The 18743-nt window shown below is 42.5% G+C and overlaps 1 protein-coding gene across 2 annotated transcripts in view; it reads left to right on the plus strand.

Annotated features, from left to right (window-relative positions):
- The window catches only part of MRC1 (mannose receptor C-type 1), a 97952-nt gene that overhangs the window by 1209 nt on the left and 78000 nt on the right, over nt 1-18743 (plus strand). For both annotated transcript variants that reach the window (XM_042991176.1, XM_007081268.3), the window contains 2 exons: nt 12989-13390; nt 16856-17029. In XM_042991176.1, coding sequence (XP_042847110.1) covers nt 12989-13390; nt 16856-17029 — 576 coding nt within the window. The remainder of the gene's footprint in view (nt 1-12988; nt 13391-16855; nt 17030-18743) is intronic.

Here is an 18743-nt window from a genome sequence, read left to right on the forward strand (position 1 = left end):
ATCAAGTCTCTCTTTTCTGTCTCTCTAGACTCAACCTGCTTAAACTTCAGAAAGAGGGTGCCAGTTAGAATTTGCATTCTCAGTTCCCTTTGGAAATGAGATGGAAAGGGCTTCACCTTTGAAATTCTGGTTCCTGATCCCCCCGTTTTCTCCCAAATCAGCACACGCCATCTGTGCCCCTTCTGTGCCAATGGCACTTTGTGTTCTCCATGTAACTGTGGGGGCACAACTGGGACCACACAGATAACACAGAAACCCCAACCACCAGGAGACTGCCCGGGGAGAGTGCTGACCACAGAAAATGTGAAATCATGACGAGCATTAGGTTGCAGTGATTATAAAAACACAAGCCAAGGCACCCTGCCCCTACCGGGAAACTACTTAATTATTCTGTGTTTTCATTTCCTTGTTTATAAAATGGGGAGCATGATGTTATTTGGCCCTGTGTTTTGTTTTCTTTTTTAATTCATTAAACATTTTTTTAATATTAATTAATTTTTTATTTTAGAGAGAATGCATACACAAGTGGGGGAAAGGGGCAAAGGGAGAGGGAGAGACAGAAAGACAGAGGGAGAGAATCTTAAGTGGTCTTCATGCTTAGCACGGAGCCTGATGTAGGGATCAGTCCCATGACTCTGAGATCATGCCCTGGGCTGAAATCAAGAGTTGGACGTTCGAATGACTGAGCCACCCAAGTGCCTGTTTTTGTTGTTTTTAAATTTATTTATTTGTTTAAGTAATCTTTACACCCAATGTGGGGCTCAAAACCATGACCCCAAGATCAAGAGTCCTATGCTTTTTTGACTGAGCTAGCCAGGAGCCCCTATATACCCCTTGTTTTTGCAAGGATTCAGTGAGTTGCAAAATGTAATTTGTTTGTTTGTTTATTTATTTATTTATTTATTCATTTATTTTTGAGAGAGAAAGTGGGGGGAAGCAGGGGGAAGAGAGAGAGAGAGAGAGAGAGAGAGAGAGAGAGAATCTCAAGCAAGCTCTACGCATGGAGCCAATGCAGGGCTCAGTCCCACAACCCTGGGATCATGACCTGAGCCAAAATCAAAAGTTGGATGCTCAACCAACTGAGACACCCAGGCACCCCTAAAATGTGTAGAACATAGGATGGCCCATAGGAATTGCTTGGCAAGTGCTAGCTATTAAAACAGGGACTTCTGGTTCCCACAGTAATCATTAACTAGCCAATAAAAGCAGCATATTAAGCATTTAAGCGAGAGATTTCCCAAGAAACCAATGCTGAGAAAGATTCTTGGAGCTTAAGAAGATATTTGGCCTTATTCCCGGCTACAAAGCTTATCTCTCAATGTGTAAGGGGGGCTGGAGAGGAGATGCTTAACGTAAGCAAAAGAACACCATGGGGTGGGTCTAGAGGTTTAGACATCATCACAGTATTCGTGTTGCAAATCTGTCTCATGGAAGGGAGTTAATATATTCTTCATGGGCCCCAAAGGTTAAAACTACAGCCAGTGAAAAGCTTTTAAGAGTTGCCATGTCTCAAATAGAATAGTCTGGTTAGGAGTAAGTTCCCTGTCTCTGAAGGTCTTCAGTTGGAACCTGGACGAACAATTTGAGGGTTCTGTGTGTGACCTGAATTTCTAACCCAGGGCAGTCCAACAGAAACATCATTGGCCACGTTATGGAGCCACACTCAAAAAAAAAAAAAAAAGTAAAAGAGAAACAGTTGACCTTGATTTTACGAAGATACGAAGGTATTTAATTTAACCCAATATATCCAAAATATTGTCAGTGAACATGAATGACAATAAAACATTGGAATAGTTTCACACTCATTTTTTAAAAGTTACATTTTCAAAACACAGTATTTTATACTTACAGCCATGCATCAGTTCAGACTGGCCTCATTCAACTGTACAATAGACCCTTGGGGCCAAGGGCTACCATATTGGGCAGCCTGGCTACTAATTTTCTTTATATTGACTCTTAGTGCTTTGGGGCAAGAAATGTTTCTCAACTTGCTTAGGAATTTTCCCCTCCTTGAGACAGCAGGATGCCTTACTCTGATGAATGTCTTCCTCTTCAGAGGCACAAATACAGGGGAAGCAGGGAGGTGCTGAAGGTGATTACTCAGAGAATAAAAAGCAAACGAAAACATGGGTAAGGGAGCTCTTTCCCCAATTTTTTTTTTTTCAACTTGAGAACCTATAATTCTGATTTTACCTTTTTTTGGCTCAGGCAGCACATGAACAGAGGTTAGTTGCTGCTGCGTTAGCAATAGACCAAAGGTTGTATCAATTCCCTGCACCCCCTGCAGCCTCTTCCCTGGCTCCCTACCCATTAAGAAAATCCATGGAAAGGTCTCCCTACTGTCTGTCGTGTATTCTTTTTTTCAACCCAGAACCCTTTGTCCCACCTTCCTGAGAGCATCCCACATCATCAGCACCATGAACATCCACACCATACCTTGAGGGGCCAGGAGGCGAAGCTTGAGGGGGGGCAAGTTCTTACCCTTCTTGCCCTGCTACCCATTCAGCAGGAGGAATCGCATTCGGCACCAATGTTAGATCTCAGTGGGGATGTCGTCACAGTCAGACACAGTGAGAGATGCTCAGACACGATGGTTGGACCTCAGCAGAGAGGCTTAGCTCACAATGGGATGGTCTGACTCACAAGCAATGGTGTGTTGGTAAACTTAACAATTGGTTCTCAGAAGAAAAGCACTGATGTGGGGCACTTAACCAATTGCCATGGTGGAACATTCCTGCCATGGTTGATTTCAAACTACTGATGTGATGGCCCTGGAGGCAGAGCTGGAAAAGATGCCAATAATAGGATCTCACTAGCCAATGAGTGTAAAATTACAGTGAATTTGACCTCTGGTGGTCTTGTGCTGCGTCCAACCTCCTTGTTTTATAGGTAAGAAAACTGAAGTCCTGACATGTTAGGTGATCTTTCCAGAGTCTCACAACTAGTTACTGGCACAACCTGTTTAGTGCTTAAGACTCCTGACTCTTAATGGAACATTCTTTCTATTAAACAGAAGCAATTTTTTTTTTTTCTGAATGAATGATTGGTTTAATACCAATCTAGGATTTCTTCAAGAAACTATTCCCCACTGCTGTTCCCTTGGTCATTTTAATTTTCATAAAATTTTCTTTATAATATTTCTACTTTTCTTGATTTCTAGCCCCGTTGTTTCTTCCTTTACTTGTGACTTCTTTTAGATGCCAGATTTAAGACATACTTTCTAAAGTTATTGAGCAAAACCAAGTCCTTATCATCTTTCATTTTTCAGTTCTTGTTATATTTGTCTATTTTTCCTGTTAGTGTTCCAAACTTCCTCTGATTTTTCTGAAATTGAGAGATGGAGACCTGGCTGTGTAAGATATTGCAGATATAGGTAAGATGGCAATTGCCTTGTTACATGACAATTCAGCACCTGAGGAGGGTGTTGAACCAAATTTCTAGGTAGGAAGAGTCATCATTGGCTAGATGTGAACTTCACAGAGTCAAATGTGTTCAACCTCAGTTAAAGACAAAGACACCTGTCTTCAGAAAGGAGCTACAGGGGCACCTGGGTGGCTCAGTCAGTTGAGCATCTGACTTCGGCTCAGATCATGATCTCGTGGTTCATGAGTTCAAGCCCCACATCGGGCTCGCTGCTGTCAGCCCGTCAGCTCAGAGCCTGCTTTAGATCCTCTGTCTGCCTCTCTCTGCCCCTCCACTGCCTGCACTCTCTCAGAAATAAATAAACATAAAAAAAAAAAAAAAAAGGAACTAGAGATCACAGGCATCCTTTGACACTCACATCTGGTCTCTGAGACTGAATCCCAAGCAGCTAAGGGAGAACTAGGAAGTCACAGAGGCCACAAAAGGAGTTGAACGAAAGGAAAGTAGTTTCTACTTCCTATGTGTCTCTACATAGCAAAGAGGGAGTCAAACTGATGTGGAAATGAGAACAGTTGTGTCCTCTTGCCTCTTGGCCACCATCAAGCATTGTTGGATGGAAAAGTCGTGTGGGTAGTTTGATCTAGAAGAGTGTAGTGGAAATCAGACTGACCAAAAACGAGAGTAAAGAAGGTAAGAAAGCAAGTGCCCTTTCAAAAAGAATTGAAACTGACATGGAAAAAATAATGCATTCTAAGACAAATTTGCCCAGTTACAAACCAAGTTAAGGTCATTCAAGCTAAGAGCACTTTCAGATCCTTTATCACATTAATTAATCACTTTCAGGTCTTTAATCAGATCCTTACAACAGCCCGTGGGGTAAGATGGGTAAGGGGTAGTAGCCGGCTTTTACTACGGGAGAAAACAGGCTCAGAAGTCAGCTAGCCAGGAGGGACCAGAGCCTCTCTGCCAGTGTCTTCTGACTCTGAGGCTAAGAAGTAGACAGGAGTTACCAGCCGGAGTGTGTCGACCAGGAAAGACGTACATGTGCTCAAAACAACAGTATGTCAAAGAAGGGCTTAGTCCTTCTGTTTGTACCAATTGTTTAGACTTCTCACCTGGGGAGGGGAAGGAGGGCATTAACACTGGAGCGTTTACTATATGCAAAAGGACATGCTGCGTGTCTTACCTCAATTATCTCATTTAGAAGTTCATAGAAACTCTCTCAGGGAACATTATTATCCCTATTTTACAGATGAGGAAATCGAGGCTGGAATGATTAATTTAACTGAGGCAACACAACGAGGGAATGGTGGAGCCAGAATTTGATAACACGTTTACTGACCCCAAAGAATATACCTTTCTCCACCACATCACGTGTCTCTTGAGTTTGGAAACTCTGTAGTCTCCACCATTTCTGTTCTTCTGTCCCTTTCTCTGGGCTGCTGCAACATCTCTATCTGCTCTAGTCGCTTCCTGTTCTGAACCACTTCACGCTGTCCTCAAGACTGATTTCCCCCAAGTCAATGAGAACAGTTGCCGCGTTTCTAGCAATTTCTGTGTCAGGAACTGTTCTCGGTGCTTCACTTAGATGATCTCACTGAATTCTCGCAACAACCAGCAGATCTTGTTATTCTCCCCTCATTTTTCAGATGGGGAAAAGGAAGCACAGAGTGGCTTAGGAACGTGACCAAAGTCACACAGCCAGTGAGCGTCAGAGCTCTGATCGTGTCATGATCAGAGCGACGCGATACCTAAGGATTAATTAGCACGGCTGCGAGGGGAAGAAGATAGAGTGGCATAGTGTCAACACCTTACCTACAGATTTTGCTTGTCTGTCTGAGAATTGGGGGAGAGGCTGGCATTCTGGGGTTGAAGATCCAGGAGAGAAAGGAAAGGAGAACGTGTGGAGAGACAGAAGGGGATAGAATCTAGGATACGGGTAGAGAGATCAGCAGACCGAGGGAGACCTGCTGAGACAAGAATGAACTAGCCCAGGAAGGGTAGAGATATTCATATCTTTAGGAAAGGAGACAGGAAGTTGGAGGAATGTCTAGCTCCTGACCTCTCCTTTCTCCTCGAGGTCATAACCCATATTGGATTCATAGCTGTACCTCCCCAAATAGCCGAACCCAGTGACTTAAATAATTGGGTTCTCTGAATATTTGGTGAATAAATGAAGGAGCAAAATGAAAAATAAAATAATTCTCAATTTTTCCTCTATCTTTTTTTTATTTATTATTTATTCATTTAAAACAAATTTTGGGGGCGCCTGGGTGGCTCAGTCGGTTGAGCGTCTGACTTTGGCTCAGGTCATGATCTCGTGGTTCCTGAGTTCGAGCCCCGCGTCGGGCTCTGTGCTGACAGCTTGGAGCCTGGAGCCTGCTTCAGATTCTGTGTTCCCTCTCTCTCTGCCTCTCCCTGACTTGTGCTCTGTCTCTGTCTCTGTCTCCCTCTCAAAAATAAACATTAAAAAAAATTAAACAAATTTTTAATGTTTATTCATTTATTTAGTGAGAGAGAGTACACACATGCATGCACATGAGAGGCGGAGGGGCAGAGAGCGAGGGAGAGAGAAAATCCCAAGTAGGCCCCGTGCTGTCACCACAGCCCAACACGGGGGGACCATGACCTGAGCCGAGATCAAGAGTCAGACTTCTGACTGACAGAGCCACCCAGGCATCCCTCCTTTATTCTTTTGTTCAATCTTCCTAAACCTAACACTGTAATCCTTAGTCTTCTCCCTGCCCCCAGCACTTGGCATAGTGTTTTTTTGCATATACTACGTGCATGATAAATATTTGCTTTTCGCCTAACTTCAGTTCTGGGAGGACGCATATGTAGGTTTTACATTCATTTATTGAGGCTTATGAACAGATTTCTTTGGGTTGCTCAAGACGCTGTCTCTGACGGTGATTTGAGTGAACTAGTTTACTTGGGAGACAGTCCCAGGAAACACCAGCAGAGGAGTGGGGAGCTGAGACCAGAAGGGAAGGAGCCAGTGACCACTGTGGACAACTGGGGTTCAGCCCTGCTGGGCGCTCTGGGGGACAATGTAGAGTATGTGCCTTAGCATCATCCCGCCCACCATGCCGGGGATTTGGGGCGTTTATTCATTGATTGCTATCAGTCACTGGTGAAGGGCTCCTCTTGGGGGGCCTTAGTTCTCTGACCTTTGTCTTTGCAGTGTGTAGGCACAGTGGGGCGGGGGGCTGTGATGACCAGAAAACGTCCCCCAGGCTCACAGATGTTGTGCTGACGTTGGGGAGTGGGGTTGCCATGCACCGAAATGGCAAAAGGCAAGAAGAAATAAGTGGATTCCACTTATTTTCTTCTTTGCCAGCTTCTCTATCTTGCGAAAGATTGCGTTTCGTGTTTGCGTGTCAGCGTCTTATTTCTTGATACTGGGGAAAGTCTGCAAATGTCTAAGGAAACATAGCATATAATAGTCATATCTGTAGATAGTCCCATTTAATAACCTAACTTTCTTTGCTTGTAAATTCAGAAATCTAATTTATTTGCTCAATGTTATGGAAAATTTTAAAACTGTTAAAATATGTTTGAAAGAATACTCATACTCATGTTACTGGATATCTCCCCTTTGGTTATGTTGACTTGAGATATTGAATTGAAACTTACTGCTTCTTTCCCAAGTGTATTTTGACCTTTGAGGTTTCTGGCTTTGAATTAACATCAGGCGGTGTGAGTTTAGTGGCAGGGAACTTGTCTCTGGTTTGTCCTTTACAATGTCACCAGCACAGTGCCTGGCACAGATGTGTTGAAGAATTAATATGAGATTAGGCAGATCGAGTTAAGATGGAAGGAGGGTCTCTTCAATTCTGCAAAGAAATTTCTGATGTGTAAGTATTTAAAAAGCAAAAAGAGGGGCGCCTGGGTGGCTCAGTCGGTTGAGCATCCAACTTCGGCTCAGGTCATGATCTCGCAGTCCGTGGATTTGAGCCCTGCGTCAGGCTCTGGGCTGACAGCTCAGAGCCTGGAGCCTGCTTCGGATTCCGTGTCTCTCTGTCTGCCCCTTCCTGGCTCGTTTCTCTCCCTCTCTCTCTCTCTCTCTCTCTCAAAAATGAATAAACATTAAAAAAATAAAAAGCAAAAAGAAAGAAAAATACTCATTCGATCCCATAATTGAGATGGCAAAGAAATGAATCCATTGATTCAGCTGTCTTCATGTGTTAGCTTTGCAGTGCTTACGATATCAGGATTACTCTAGACAAAAAAAAAAAAAAAAAAGAATGTTTGTACATATAAAACATTGGTGGTGTTGATAGTGGCAAGAATGGCACAAAATGCCTTTTGGTCAAGGCCTTGAATCACTTTCAGCAGAAGAAATGTGACCTTTTAAATCAGAGACACTGCGCATAGAACCATGATAAAAGCAGAACTCCGTGTTGATAGTTGGGGAGAGGAATAATGTATGACTGTGAAATCATAAAGTGATAATTTTACATTTCCTTATATTGTTTAACAATGACAATATCAAACTTACACTGCTCCTTACTGTCAAAGATAAATAAAGGAAATCAGAACAGATACACTTGAATCGAAATAGAAGCTTTTCATTTGCAAGTACTCCTTAAAAATATTTTTTTAATGCTTATTTATTTTTGAAAGAGAGAGAGAGAGCAGGGGAGGGGCAGACAGAGAGGGAGACACCGAATCCGAAGCAGGCTCCAGACTCTGAGCTGTCAGCACAGAGCCAGACGCGGGGCTCAAACCCACGAACTGTGAAATCATGACCTGAGCCAAAGTCAGACACTTAACCAACTGAGCTACCCAGACACCCCTCCAAATACACCTTTTATAAAAGTTTATAAATTGCTCCTCAGTAAAAATAAATGTTCAGGGGGAAAAGTAACATTAAATATACTCATCATCCTCAGTCAATTACTAAATAAAATAATGTATCTGGGTTACTAGTCAAAATGCTTCAGACTTAATTAATATTCTTTCATGCATTCAACTAATATTTGTTGAGAGGCTAGTATGCTCCAAAAAGAGAGGATAGAGTAGTGAGCCAGAAAGGCTAGCTCTTTCTACTTGTAGAATTTGCATTTCAGTAGAAGGACACAGACAAAATATAATTAAATGGATTTTTTAAAGTTTATTTATTTATTTTGAGAAAGAGAGCATGTGTGGGCAGGGCAGAGAGAGGGGAGGAGAGAGAGAAGCCCAAGCAGGCTTCAGCACAGAGCCTGCTGATGTGGGGCTTGAACTCGTGAACTGTGAGATCATGACTTGAGCCCAAAACAAGAGCTAGATGCTTAACCGACTGAGCCACCGAGGCACCCTGATAACTGAAGGGATTTTTAAAAAAGAACATATTTTAAGATGGTTATGAATATTATGTAGAAAATAAAAGAGCACAATTAGGATAGTCTACTCACTAAGGAGTTGACACTTGACCTGGGACCTTCACGAGCATCCCAAGAATAGGGAACTCAAAATACGAAGTTTCCAAAGTGGAAGCGAAGCGTTTGAGGAACAGAAAGGTCTGTGGCTGGAAGGTGGTGGGTGAGAGCAGGGATGGCCGGCTGGACCATGCCTCTCCTAGTGAGCTACGATGTGGAGGCTGGATATTTTTCTCCTCTGTGCAGCCATGCACTCTCGAAGGGTTGACACTGTTGGGAAAATACCGTTAAAAACAAAATCTCCTCTCAACCTAGAAAACCTCTCCACAAAGGTAGAAGAAAAAGAAAACAATCTGATTACTGAATGAGCATTCAACCAGAATGCAATGCACATCATGGGCAATCTGCTAGAGAGACTGCAAAGACAGACAGAAATCTGACTCTATTATACCGTTAAGTGGGAACAACCCATTACATTAGGTAGGATTTGAAATTCGGAGTCAGGTGGCAAATTAGGCCCATCTCACCCAGGAAACTCCTTATATTGCTAGGCAATATAAGGAAACTTAAAATTATCACTTCATGATTTCACAGTCATACGTTATTCTTCTCACCAACTGGTCAACATGGAGTTCTGCTTTTATCATGGTTCTGGGTGCAGGTGTTATCTTCTTTGATAATTGCATTTCAAAGAGAGGACGACCAGAGTTAAGACTATGGTGGCATGGTCTAAGGCAGTGGCCATGGAGACAGACAGAAAAGAATGGATTAGAGTGTATGTATTAGGGTTCTCTGGAGAAACAGAACCAATAGGATGTGTGTGTATCTCTCTCTCTCTCTCTCTCTCTCTCTCTCTCTCTCTATCTATCTACCTATCATATATCTATCTACCTACCTACCTATCATCTACTATCTATCTATCTACTATCTCTCTGTCTGTCTGTCTATCTATCTATCTATCTATCATCTATCTATCTATCATCATCATCTTCTACCTATCTTTTGAGAAATATTTAAGGAATTAGCTCATGCAGTTGTGAAGGCTGACAAGTCCAAAATCTACAAGGGTAGCCTGGCAGACGGGAAACTCAAGAAAGAGTTGACATTGCAGGTCAAATCCAAAGGCAGTCTGGAGAATTTTTTCTTTTTCAGGGACCTCAGTCTGTTATCTCTAAAGCTTTTCAGCTGACTGGATGAGGCCCACCCACAGTCTGGAGGGTAATCTGCTTTACCCAAAGTCTACCGATTCAAATGTTAATCTTATCAATCAAACAAACCTTCCAAGCAACATCCAGACTGGGGTTTGACCAAATTTCTAGGTACTGTGACCTAGCCAAGCTGGTACATAAAATTACCTATCACGGTGTATTTTTGGGTAGAGCCAATAGATTCTGCTTTTGTTCTAGAAAGTGAAGGAAAGCTGAGAATCCATGATGAGTCCTAGGTTTTTGGCTTATGGATATGAATGGATGATGGTGCCATTAATGAAAAACAGAAGATTGGATATTTGGTCATTAAGTGCCATCATATGCAGAGAAAAATTAAGATGGAGCCACAGATTAAAATTAGTTACATAAATTACAAGTCAAATAAGTATAAAAACCTCTGAAGGAAGAACACTAACTGTGCCCAAAGACATTCAAGCACCTTACCTTAAACAGCTGGCTATGAGCTGGTTGCGTGACTGAATCTGAGTGGTTCATAAATGCTGGCCATGCAGTGATGCCAAAGTATGAGATGGAAGATATTATTGTTGATGAGATAGATGTTACTCAGCAAAACTATCTGAAAAGTGGAAAGTATGTGAAGATAGGAAAACAACAGTTGGGATGGAAACCACAAATTAAAGGTAAAGGGCTGTAGAGATGAGTTCAAAGATCTATATGACAAAATTTGTAGACTTCATTACCGTTTAATTTTTTTACTGAAAAATTTTTAATGTTTATTTATTTTTGAGAGAAAGAGAGAGAGAGAAAGAGAGAGACAGAGTGCAAGCAGGGGAGGGGCAGAGAAAGAGGGAGACACAGAATCTGAGACAGGCTCCAGGCTGTGAGCCATCAGCACAGAGCCTGATGCAGGGCTCGAACTCATCAACCGCGAGATCATGACCTGAGCCAAAGTTGGACGCTCAACTGACTGGGCCACCCGGGCGCCCCCAGACTTCATTATCATATTCTATTAGAGGAGCCTAGATTTACATTTGTGTGTGGCAAATTATCATAGTAATTGACTTCTAAACTTTTTGTTTTCCTATCTCCTGTGTTTTATCATGAACAAAACACCATATCATGAGTATTTTCATTTTATTGCCAACGCAGAAAATTCCTCATCTTGTCACATGAGGACATAGGCAGTAATAAGATGAGATCAAGTCTGGGAAGGAGTTCAGCTACTTGGGAGGAGCTGCGGCTTGGGCATCGCATGTTCCGTTGACAGATGTCAACTCTGGAGAAGCCAAAAGGAGCAGGTGTTCTGAATTGAGACTCTATTGAGTCCCAATTCCAAGAAATCAAACCAGCAGAAACGAGAAACCCAGCTGAGGAACCCGGCTAAAGTTCAAAGTGGCACCAAATTAGGAGCCCAGACGGATTAGAGGCAGGAGGTCTCTCGCGAGTGTGGGACGAGAACGGAGATGGGAGCGAGGCAGGGGAAAATAATCTTTCAAGGCAAACGTCCATTGTAAGCCCTAAATTGATGGTCCAAGAACTGACCTCAGAATGTAAGTGGTGCTAACCCCACAGGGGTGTTGAGGACAGTAAATAGAATATGGCTTGTGAAAATGTTTTGTAAACTGTGAAAGGACTCTGCTAGTGGCACTTTTATTCCTTTGCTGTATTTCACTGATGGTTTGATTAAAAATAATGAGCTAATTTAGTCAGACCCTCAAACATCTGCAATACTACGGGCTCATTTTGAAAGACCAGTTAAGTAGGAGGAATTTAGTAACACTCCAGAAGTAGTGTTTGATATTTAGGTCATAAAATGAAAACTCAGTTCTTTTCATTAGTCTATTCTTAAAAAGACAAACAAAAAAGAAAACGCTTTACATGAATTCAGTTTTGATGTAAGGGGAAAAAATATGCTTACCAGATCCTTTTTTTCTCCTCCTCTTTCTTCTCCTCCTCCTCCTCCTCCTCCTCCTTCTTCTTCTTCTCCTTCTCCTCCTCCTCCTTCTCCTCCTTCTCCTCCTTCTCTTTCTCCTCCTTCTCTTTCTCCTCCTCCTCCTCCTCCTCCTCCTCCTCCTCCTCCTCCTCCTCCTCCTTCTTTTTGGCAAGAGGAAGTTCACTTTTGCCAGCTAGCAGCTCTGTACTATAAGTATAAGCCATCTCCACACACTAATTTAAATCATCAGCCCCAAATTACGAGACTAAAACAACACCGTCCTATGTAGTTATTCTCATAAATATTCCCTCAAATGGTATAAGAACTTGCATTTATTTAACCTTTACTGCAAACTTGACACATTGTTACACTTGCAGGTACATTTTTGCATCTTTTTGTTATGCAAAGGCTATCTTGAGTATGCCAATAAAATGAAAGTTAAAACTATATAATAGATACTAACTTACCTCTAGATGCTAGATCTCTAAGTTACCTATTGTTGTAAGGGAAAACAAAACAAAACAAAACAAAAGCCTTCTCTAGTAGGGCTATCCAGAAAGCACTTCGTTCAAAAATTTGCTGGATATAAAGGCAAACATTTCCTAAAATAAAATCAGTTATTTTCAAAAACCTCCCTAATGTTAGAATTCGAATAGAGTTTCCTCTATCTCAAAGAGAGTAGCGGTGAATCAGACTTCAAAATTCTATTCCAGGGAACACATGCACCTAATTTTATAGCTTATTATATTCATATCTAACTTTTCTTTTCTCAGATGGATATTATTTCTTTCTTGGTTATCTAATTTTTATGTTTACTCCACTACCCTTTGTGTGCATTTAAGGCAGGCCTTTTCCTAAAGCTATAGGAGTGAACTCGCAGGTCTTGAGGATTTCCAGCTGATTGCTGGGGGCCATGCGACTGGCCCTTCCCCCTGTCTCTCTCTCTCTCTCTCTCTCTCTCTCTCTCTCTCTCTCTCTCTAGCTTCATGGACCCCCTACCCCCTTCAAGGGAGCTGAGTTGTCTCAGGCAGAATTCATATCACCCCTTCTCCCAGGATCAGTTTTACGGAGGAGACATTAGGAATTTTGACCTAAACTATTCTTTGTCACATGTATCCCCTTAAACATCTTTTCTTTCTTTCTTTTTTTCTTTTAAACAGACACGAGGCAATTTTTAATATATAATGAAGATCACAAGCGCTGCGTGGAAGCATTAAGTCCCAGCGCGGTCCAAACAGCCGTTTGTAATCAAGACAAGGAAGCACAGAAGTTCCGATGGGTGTCTGACTCGCGGATTATGAGTGTGGCGTTTAAATTATGTCTGGGGGTACCATCAAAGACGGATTGGGTTGCTGTCACTCTGTATGCCTGTGATCCGAAGAGCGAATTTCAGAAATGGGAGTGCAAAAATGACACGCTTTTGGGGATCAAGGGAGAAGATTTATTTTTTAACTATGGCAATAAACAAGAAAAGAATGTTATGCTTTACAAGGGCTCCGGCTTATGGAGCAGGTGGAAAATCTATGGAACCACAGATGATTTATGCGCCAGGGGTTATGAAGGTAGGAAGCATGGACCGTCTTGCCTTCCTTCTGTCACATTTTTCTCATCTTCTTAGTTGGAACCTAATTGGAGAAAATAGGCATATTCTTATTTAATCGTCGTAGAATTAGTAACTGATGATGTTTGCATTTTGAACTATCTTCTATGAAAACATGACAGTGAATACATGGTAAAAAGTCCTGAATGATGCTTTAGTAATTTATAATTAATGGAAAGACTGTTTTTTTTTTTTTTGAGAAAAGGCTTTTATGTGAGGTTGGTTCCTTAAGCTCTTGAAGGTTAAATAAAATCAGAGTATTTCGTTTTCTCTGATCTTGGCCAAATTTCATTCCTCTGGTGGCTGTGCACAGAAACAACAAAACAAAGATAAAGCAGAACTTGAAGCCTTTTACAAAGCTTTCTTGAGTCAGATGATGTTATCAACACATTCCAGGTTTGGACACTTGATTATTTGGGAGTGTTATCTACAACAACCTCAAGGTCAGAGGAAGAGCCTGCCTTTTGGGATAAGAGATTACCTGTTTCCAAAATTACTATGTTACTGGGGCTGCAAAGATTGCTTGAACCTGGTTATCATAGCTAATCAGAGCACCAGAGTTCAGTCTTTGTGAGGCTGTAACATGTCAACTTTCCATTTTCCTTCTTCTTTTTTGAAATTTTAAAATGTTTATTTATTTTTAAGAGAGAGAGGTGGGGGGCGAGGGACAGAGAGAGAGGGAGACACAGAATCTGAAGCAGACTCCAGGCTCTGAGCTGTCAACACAGAGCTCGATGTGGGGCTCAAACTCAGGAACTGTGAGATCATGACCTGAGCTGAAGTCAGCGCTTAACTGAACCACCCCGGTGCCCCATCCATTTTCCTTCTTTATAAAGAAGAGGGAGAGCAGAAAGAGAGAGAGAGAGAAAGTGTTCAGAAAGAGACTATTCGGGAGCATTTATTGAACATAATGAAAGTTTAGAAGTCATAGGAGAGATAACATTTCAAGAGAAACTTGGTTGAAAACTATAGCCGGACAAGAGTGAACCAAAGTTGAATGAGTTAAATTTCACAGATCGTAAAATAGTCCTGAGGGATTCAAAACACGAAGATTGGTGCTAAGACATGGGACTTCTTATTTCATTTAAAAATACATCACTGGAGGGGTGCCTGGGTGGCTTAGTTGGTTGGACACCGGACTTTGGCTCAGGTCATGATCTCGTGGTTCCTGGGCTCGAGCTCCGCATCAGGCTCTGTGCTGATAGCTCAGAGCCTGGAGCCTGCTTTGGATTCTGTGAGGCAAGTATGCAGAGGGTTTAGCATAGTGGTTCTCAAACTTTAAATATGCTTAAGAATCACCAGGAAAGCTTGTTACAAGTGAAGATACCAAAGTCCCCCCCTACCCGGACTCTAAATCAGCACATGAGGGGGAAAGTCCAAGAATCTATTGAATTATTTTTATGAACACCTGGGTGCTTGGATGAAGATGGTCCATTGACCACACTTGGTGCTCTCCAAGTCTTTCTCAATACTTAAGATATTCCTGCTGGAAGATCTAGGCTTTCAGAGTGATCTTGGTATCTGCTCACTGTAGAGTACACGTTTATCTGAAGACAGTACAGAGAGGGGTATATGTAGAGCCTGTCTCTCTAAAGAAAACCTGGGGGAGACAACTGGCCGAGGTCAGGGACTATTTTAGAATAACAGAATCGGAATTACAGACTTAGAAGAATCTAAGTGTTGTCTGGGAGTTTGGACCACAGTGGAAGAGAAACTGACTGCAATTACATGGCTTGCCAGTGAAAGTGGCTGGACTAGAATGTGGTTCTTTTGGCTTCGTCAGGGCGTTGTTAAATACATCAGGTTTGGGGCGCCTGGGTGGCTCAGTTGTTTAAGCGACCGACTTCGGCTCAGGTCATGATCTCACAGTTTGTGAGTTCGAGCCCCCCGTCAGGCTCTGTGCTGACAGCTCAGAGCCTGGAGCCTACCTCAGATTCTATGTCTCCCCCTCTCTCTACCCCTCCCCTGCTCACCCTCTGTGTCTCTCTCTCAATAATAAATAAACGTTAAAAAAAATTAAAAAAAAACACATCAGGTTAGTCCTGAAAAGCCCATTTCTGATTGATATCTATAAATCCAGTGTCGATAATTTCTTGGCTAATTGAATGAACAGTACAACTAGCCCTGAGGTGGTCTTAACAGATTTTCCTCATACGAAGGAACAGGAACCCCAGTGGTTACGAATGGCATAATCATATCTAAATCTAGCCTGTCCCCTATATGAGATATGATTTGGAAAACTAGTCCTGTAACTTAGTGGCACAAAAGCCAGAGTTGCGTTTTGAAGTGACTAACTACTAGCTAATTGGCAAAAAAGTAATTTTGAGGTAAATGAAAATAAACCTGGCTTTGTCAGGAGGACGGGATAAGTGCAGTAAGGGGGAAGGAAAGAGGGTAAGGAGCTTAACATGCGTTTTGATTTTAAGATATGTTGGGTATTGTGCTACATGTTTTACAAACTTTATATTGTCTAAATGAATTTTGAGATGTCTTTTTTTAAAGTTTATTTATTGAGAGAGAGAGAGAGAGAGAACAAGCAGGGGAGAGGCAGAGAGAGAGAGAATCCCAAGCAGGTTCCGTGCCGTCAGTGTGGAGACTGAAGTTGGGCTTGAACCCACAAACTGTGAGATCATGACCTGATCAAGAGTCAGATGCTTAACCGACTGAGCCACCCAGGTGCCCTGAGATGTCTTTTAAGAACTGTTTAAAGGCATAGGATCTGCAAAACTTAATTAGGAAAGGAGTATTTTAATCTAGGACAAATTCTGAATATCAGCTGGTGGCAAGAGGCTAAGTATGTTGCTATAGAAGGTTGTTATTTCCCCAAGTTGTTATTTCCTCTGTCTCTTGTGTTTGAATTCAGTTTTAAGAAAGCAGATATTAATCGTAAATGGTTTTTGGTGCTTTCTTTCCATGATGTGGATTAGAGAGTTATGCCCAACCTCCGACTCTTTCTCAGAGTCGTTGTTGAGGGACTCCAGTGGAGGCTGGCTTGACAGGATTTAAGTAGGCGGGGTTTAAGTTTTGACTGTGCGTTTGAGTTATACAGCTATAAGTTTATTTTTTAATCTAGAGATTCAATAATTCTGTGATTCCAAGCAAGAGGAAGGATGGGCTCTTCCCTGTTTTGGAGGAAATGCAGAAATCCAAGCAGGTGTCAGTATAGCTGACTACTTTTGCCTCATGTGAGGCAGGAGGCAAATCTGTCCTAAAAGACAGTGGAAATGAAGCGGTCCTAGAATTGTTCCTGATAGAGACTGCTGTGTGTACTCAGAAAAAGACTGGGGTAGAGACAGAAGGGAAAGAAAAAGGGATTCCCTGGGTGGGGACCTCAGGTGTGATCCTCTTTCGGCATCCTTCTTATCGGAAAGTCAACCTTGAGAAGATTGACTGACATTCTAAGTGCACGTCGATATGTCTCTTCTAGACATGTACACGCTGCTGGGCAATGCCAATGGGGCAACCTGTGCATTTCCATTCAAGTTTGAAAACAAGTGGTATGCAGATTGCACGAGCGCTGGGCGATCAGATGGATGGCTCTGGTGTGGAACCACCCCAGATTATGACACAGACAAGCTATTTGGATATTGTCCATTGAAATGTAAGTAACGTTCCCACCAAGAAAATTTGACACATTGCCCACGTCAGCGTAACGAGCACATGTTGCGTTTGTTGAGAACGTTTTCCCTTCCAAAGTTCTTTCCCACTTATTATCTCGTCACCCTCCACCACACCCCTGTACGGGTGTCATTGTCCCCGTTTTATAATGGAGAAAGTGATCCATATTGGCTGAAGACCAGAACACAGATCTTCTGACTCTCAGCCCTGGGCTGCATCACATGATCGCTTTATTTCCACCAACTGCTTCTTTCCTTCACCTTCTCCTGTTCCTGTAGGTTATTTGCTAAGACTTTAGGGCAAATTATACTGTACACGTTGCAATGTCTACTTAAAACTGCCCTCCCAGGGATTTGCCTTTATTAAATGATAGCCCCAAAATAAAACTTAATGCCATGAGCATGTGGTCTGGTGGAGACAGAGACATGTGAGGGGCTCCTCACTTTTGTGTCTCCGTTCTGTGAAAATGATAGTAATGAATAGTAATGACAGTAACTTTAATTTCATTTAAAAAGAGTATCATTTAATTCAACGTAGCTATGAATCAAATGGAAGAGGATTATTTTCATGCTCGAAGGATTTTTTAAAATGAAAACGTAAGTATTATCGCAAGAATACAAAAACAAGTGGCTTTGCATGATATTGATGGGAAGCAGCCAGAACATGAGTCCTGGGTAGTCTTTCCATACTCAAGAATCTGTAAAGAAACAGGGGAGCAGGTTTAGGTGGGATGGGGGAGGGGCCTCAAATGGGGAGGCGGGGCTGGGGCTGATGGAGCCAGTGAGGGAGGGGTTCTTTGCTCCACGTTCCCTTTTTTTTTTTTTTTTTTTAACGTTTATTTATTTTTGAGACAGAGAGAGACAGAGCATGAACGGGGGAGGGGCAGAGAGAGAGGGAGACATAGAATCGGAAGCAAGCTCCAGGCTCTGAGCCATCAGCCCAGAGCGGACGCGGGGCTCGAACTCGCGGACCGCGAGATCGTGACCTGAGCTGAAGTCAGACGCTTAACCGACTGAGCCACCCAGGCGCCCCTCCACTTTCCCTTTTATCCCACCTGCTGTCTCTTCTGCTAGCTACCCCCTTCCTTTTAACTCCCTAAATGTCTTACTCCCTGCCCCCCTTGCTCCTTCAGGCTTTCTGGGTCGCAGTAGCTCCCATTCTATGCTGTTACCCAGAACTCTTCCTCCTGCTGGCCTGCAAAGGGGTGGGATCCGGGGTAGAATCTGGGTACACTAGCAGCCTGGCATGGCGGTAAGCCCACGTCAGCTGCAAGAGCATTGCTTACAGCTGAAGTTTGGGGACCATGCACCCACCCAACGATCGCATTATTCTGAGCAATATGGGGAAGTAATTCACAAAAAAATATTGTGGTTTCTCAAGTTAGAGCCAGAATTCTAAGAAAAATACTTGTTTATGTCTCTCGATACACAATCCCTCTTAAAATGAATGTGATTTCTCAGCCTCGTATATTATCATAATCCTCTACTGGGTGCAGTCCCTATGTCCTGGGTGAATATCGACAAAAACTCACAGGCTTCCCATTCAGAGTGACACTGCTCTCCCGTTCTTGGGGGGAAGTAACTGTATTCACGTCTCTTAGAACCACTTTAGAGGTTTGATTCCCATGAAAGGTTTATAGATGTCTGATCTCTGTATTAGAAGTATTTTCGTCTGAATCGAGCTATTTTTTCCCCTAA

Source organism: Panthera tigris, chromosome B4 (genome assembly GCF_018350195.1).
Source record: "Panthera tigris isolate Pti1 chromosome B4, P.tigris_Pti1_mat1.1, whole genome shotgun sequence".
Classification (NCBI taxonomy): Eukaryota; Metazoa; Chordata; class Mammalia; order Carnivora; family Felidae; genus Panthera; species Panthera tigris.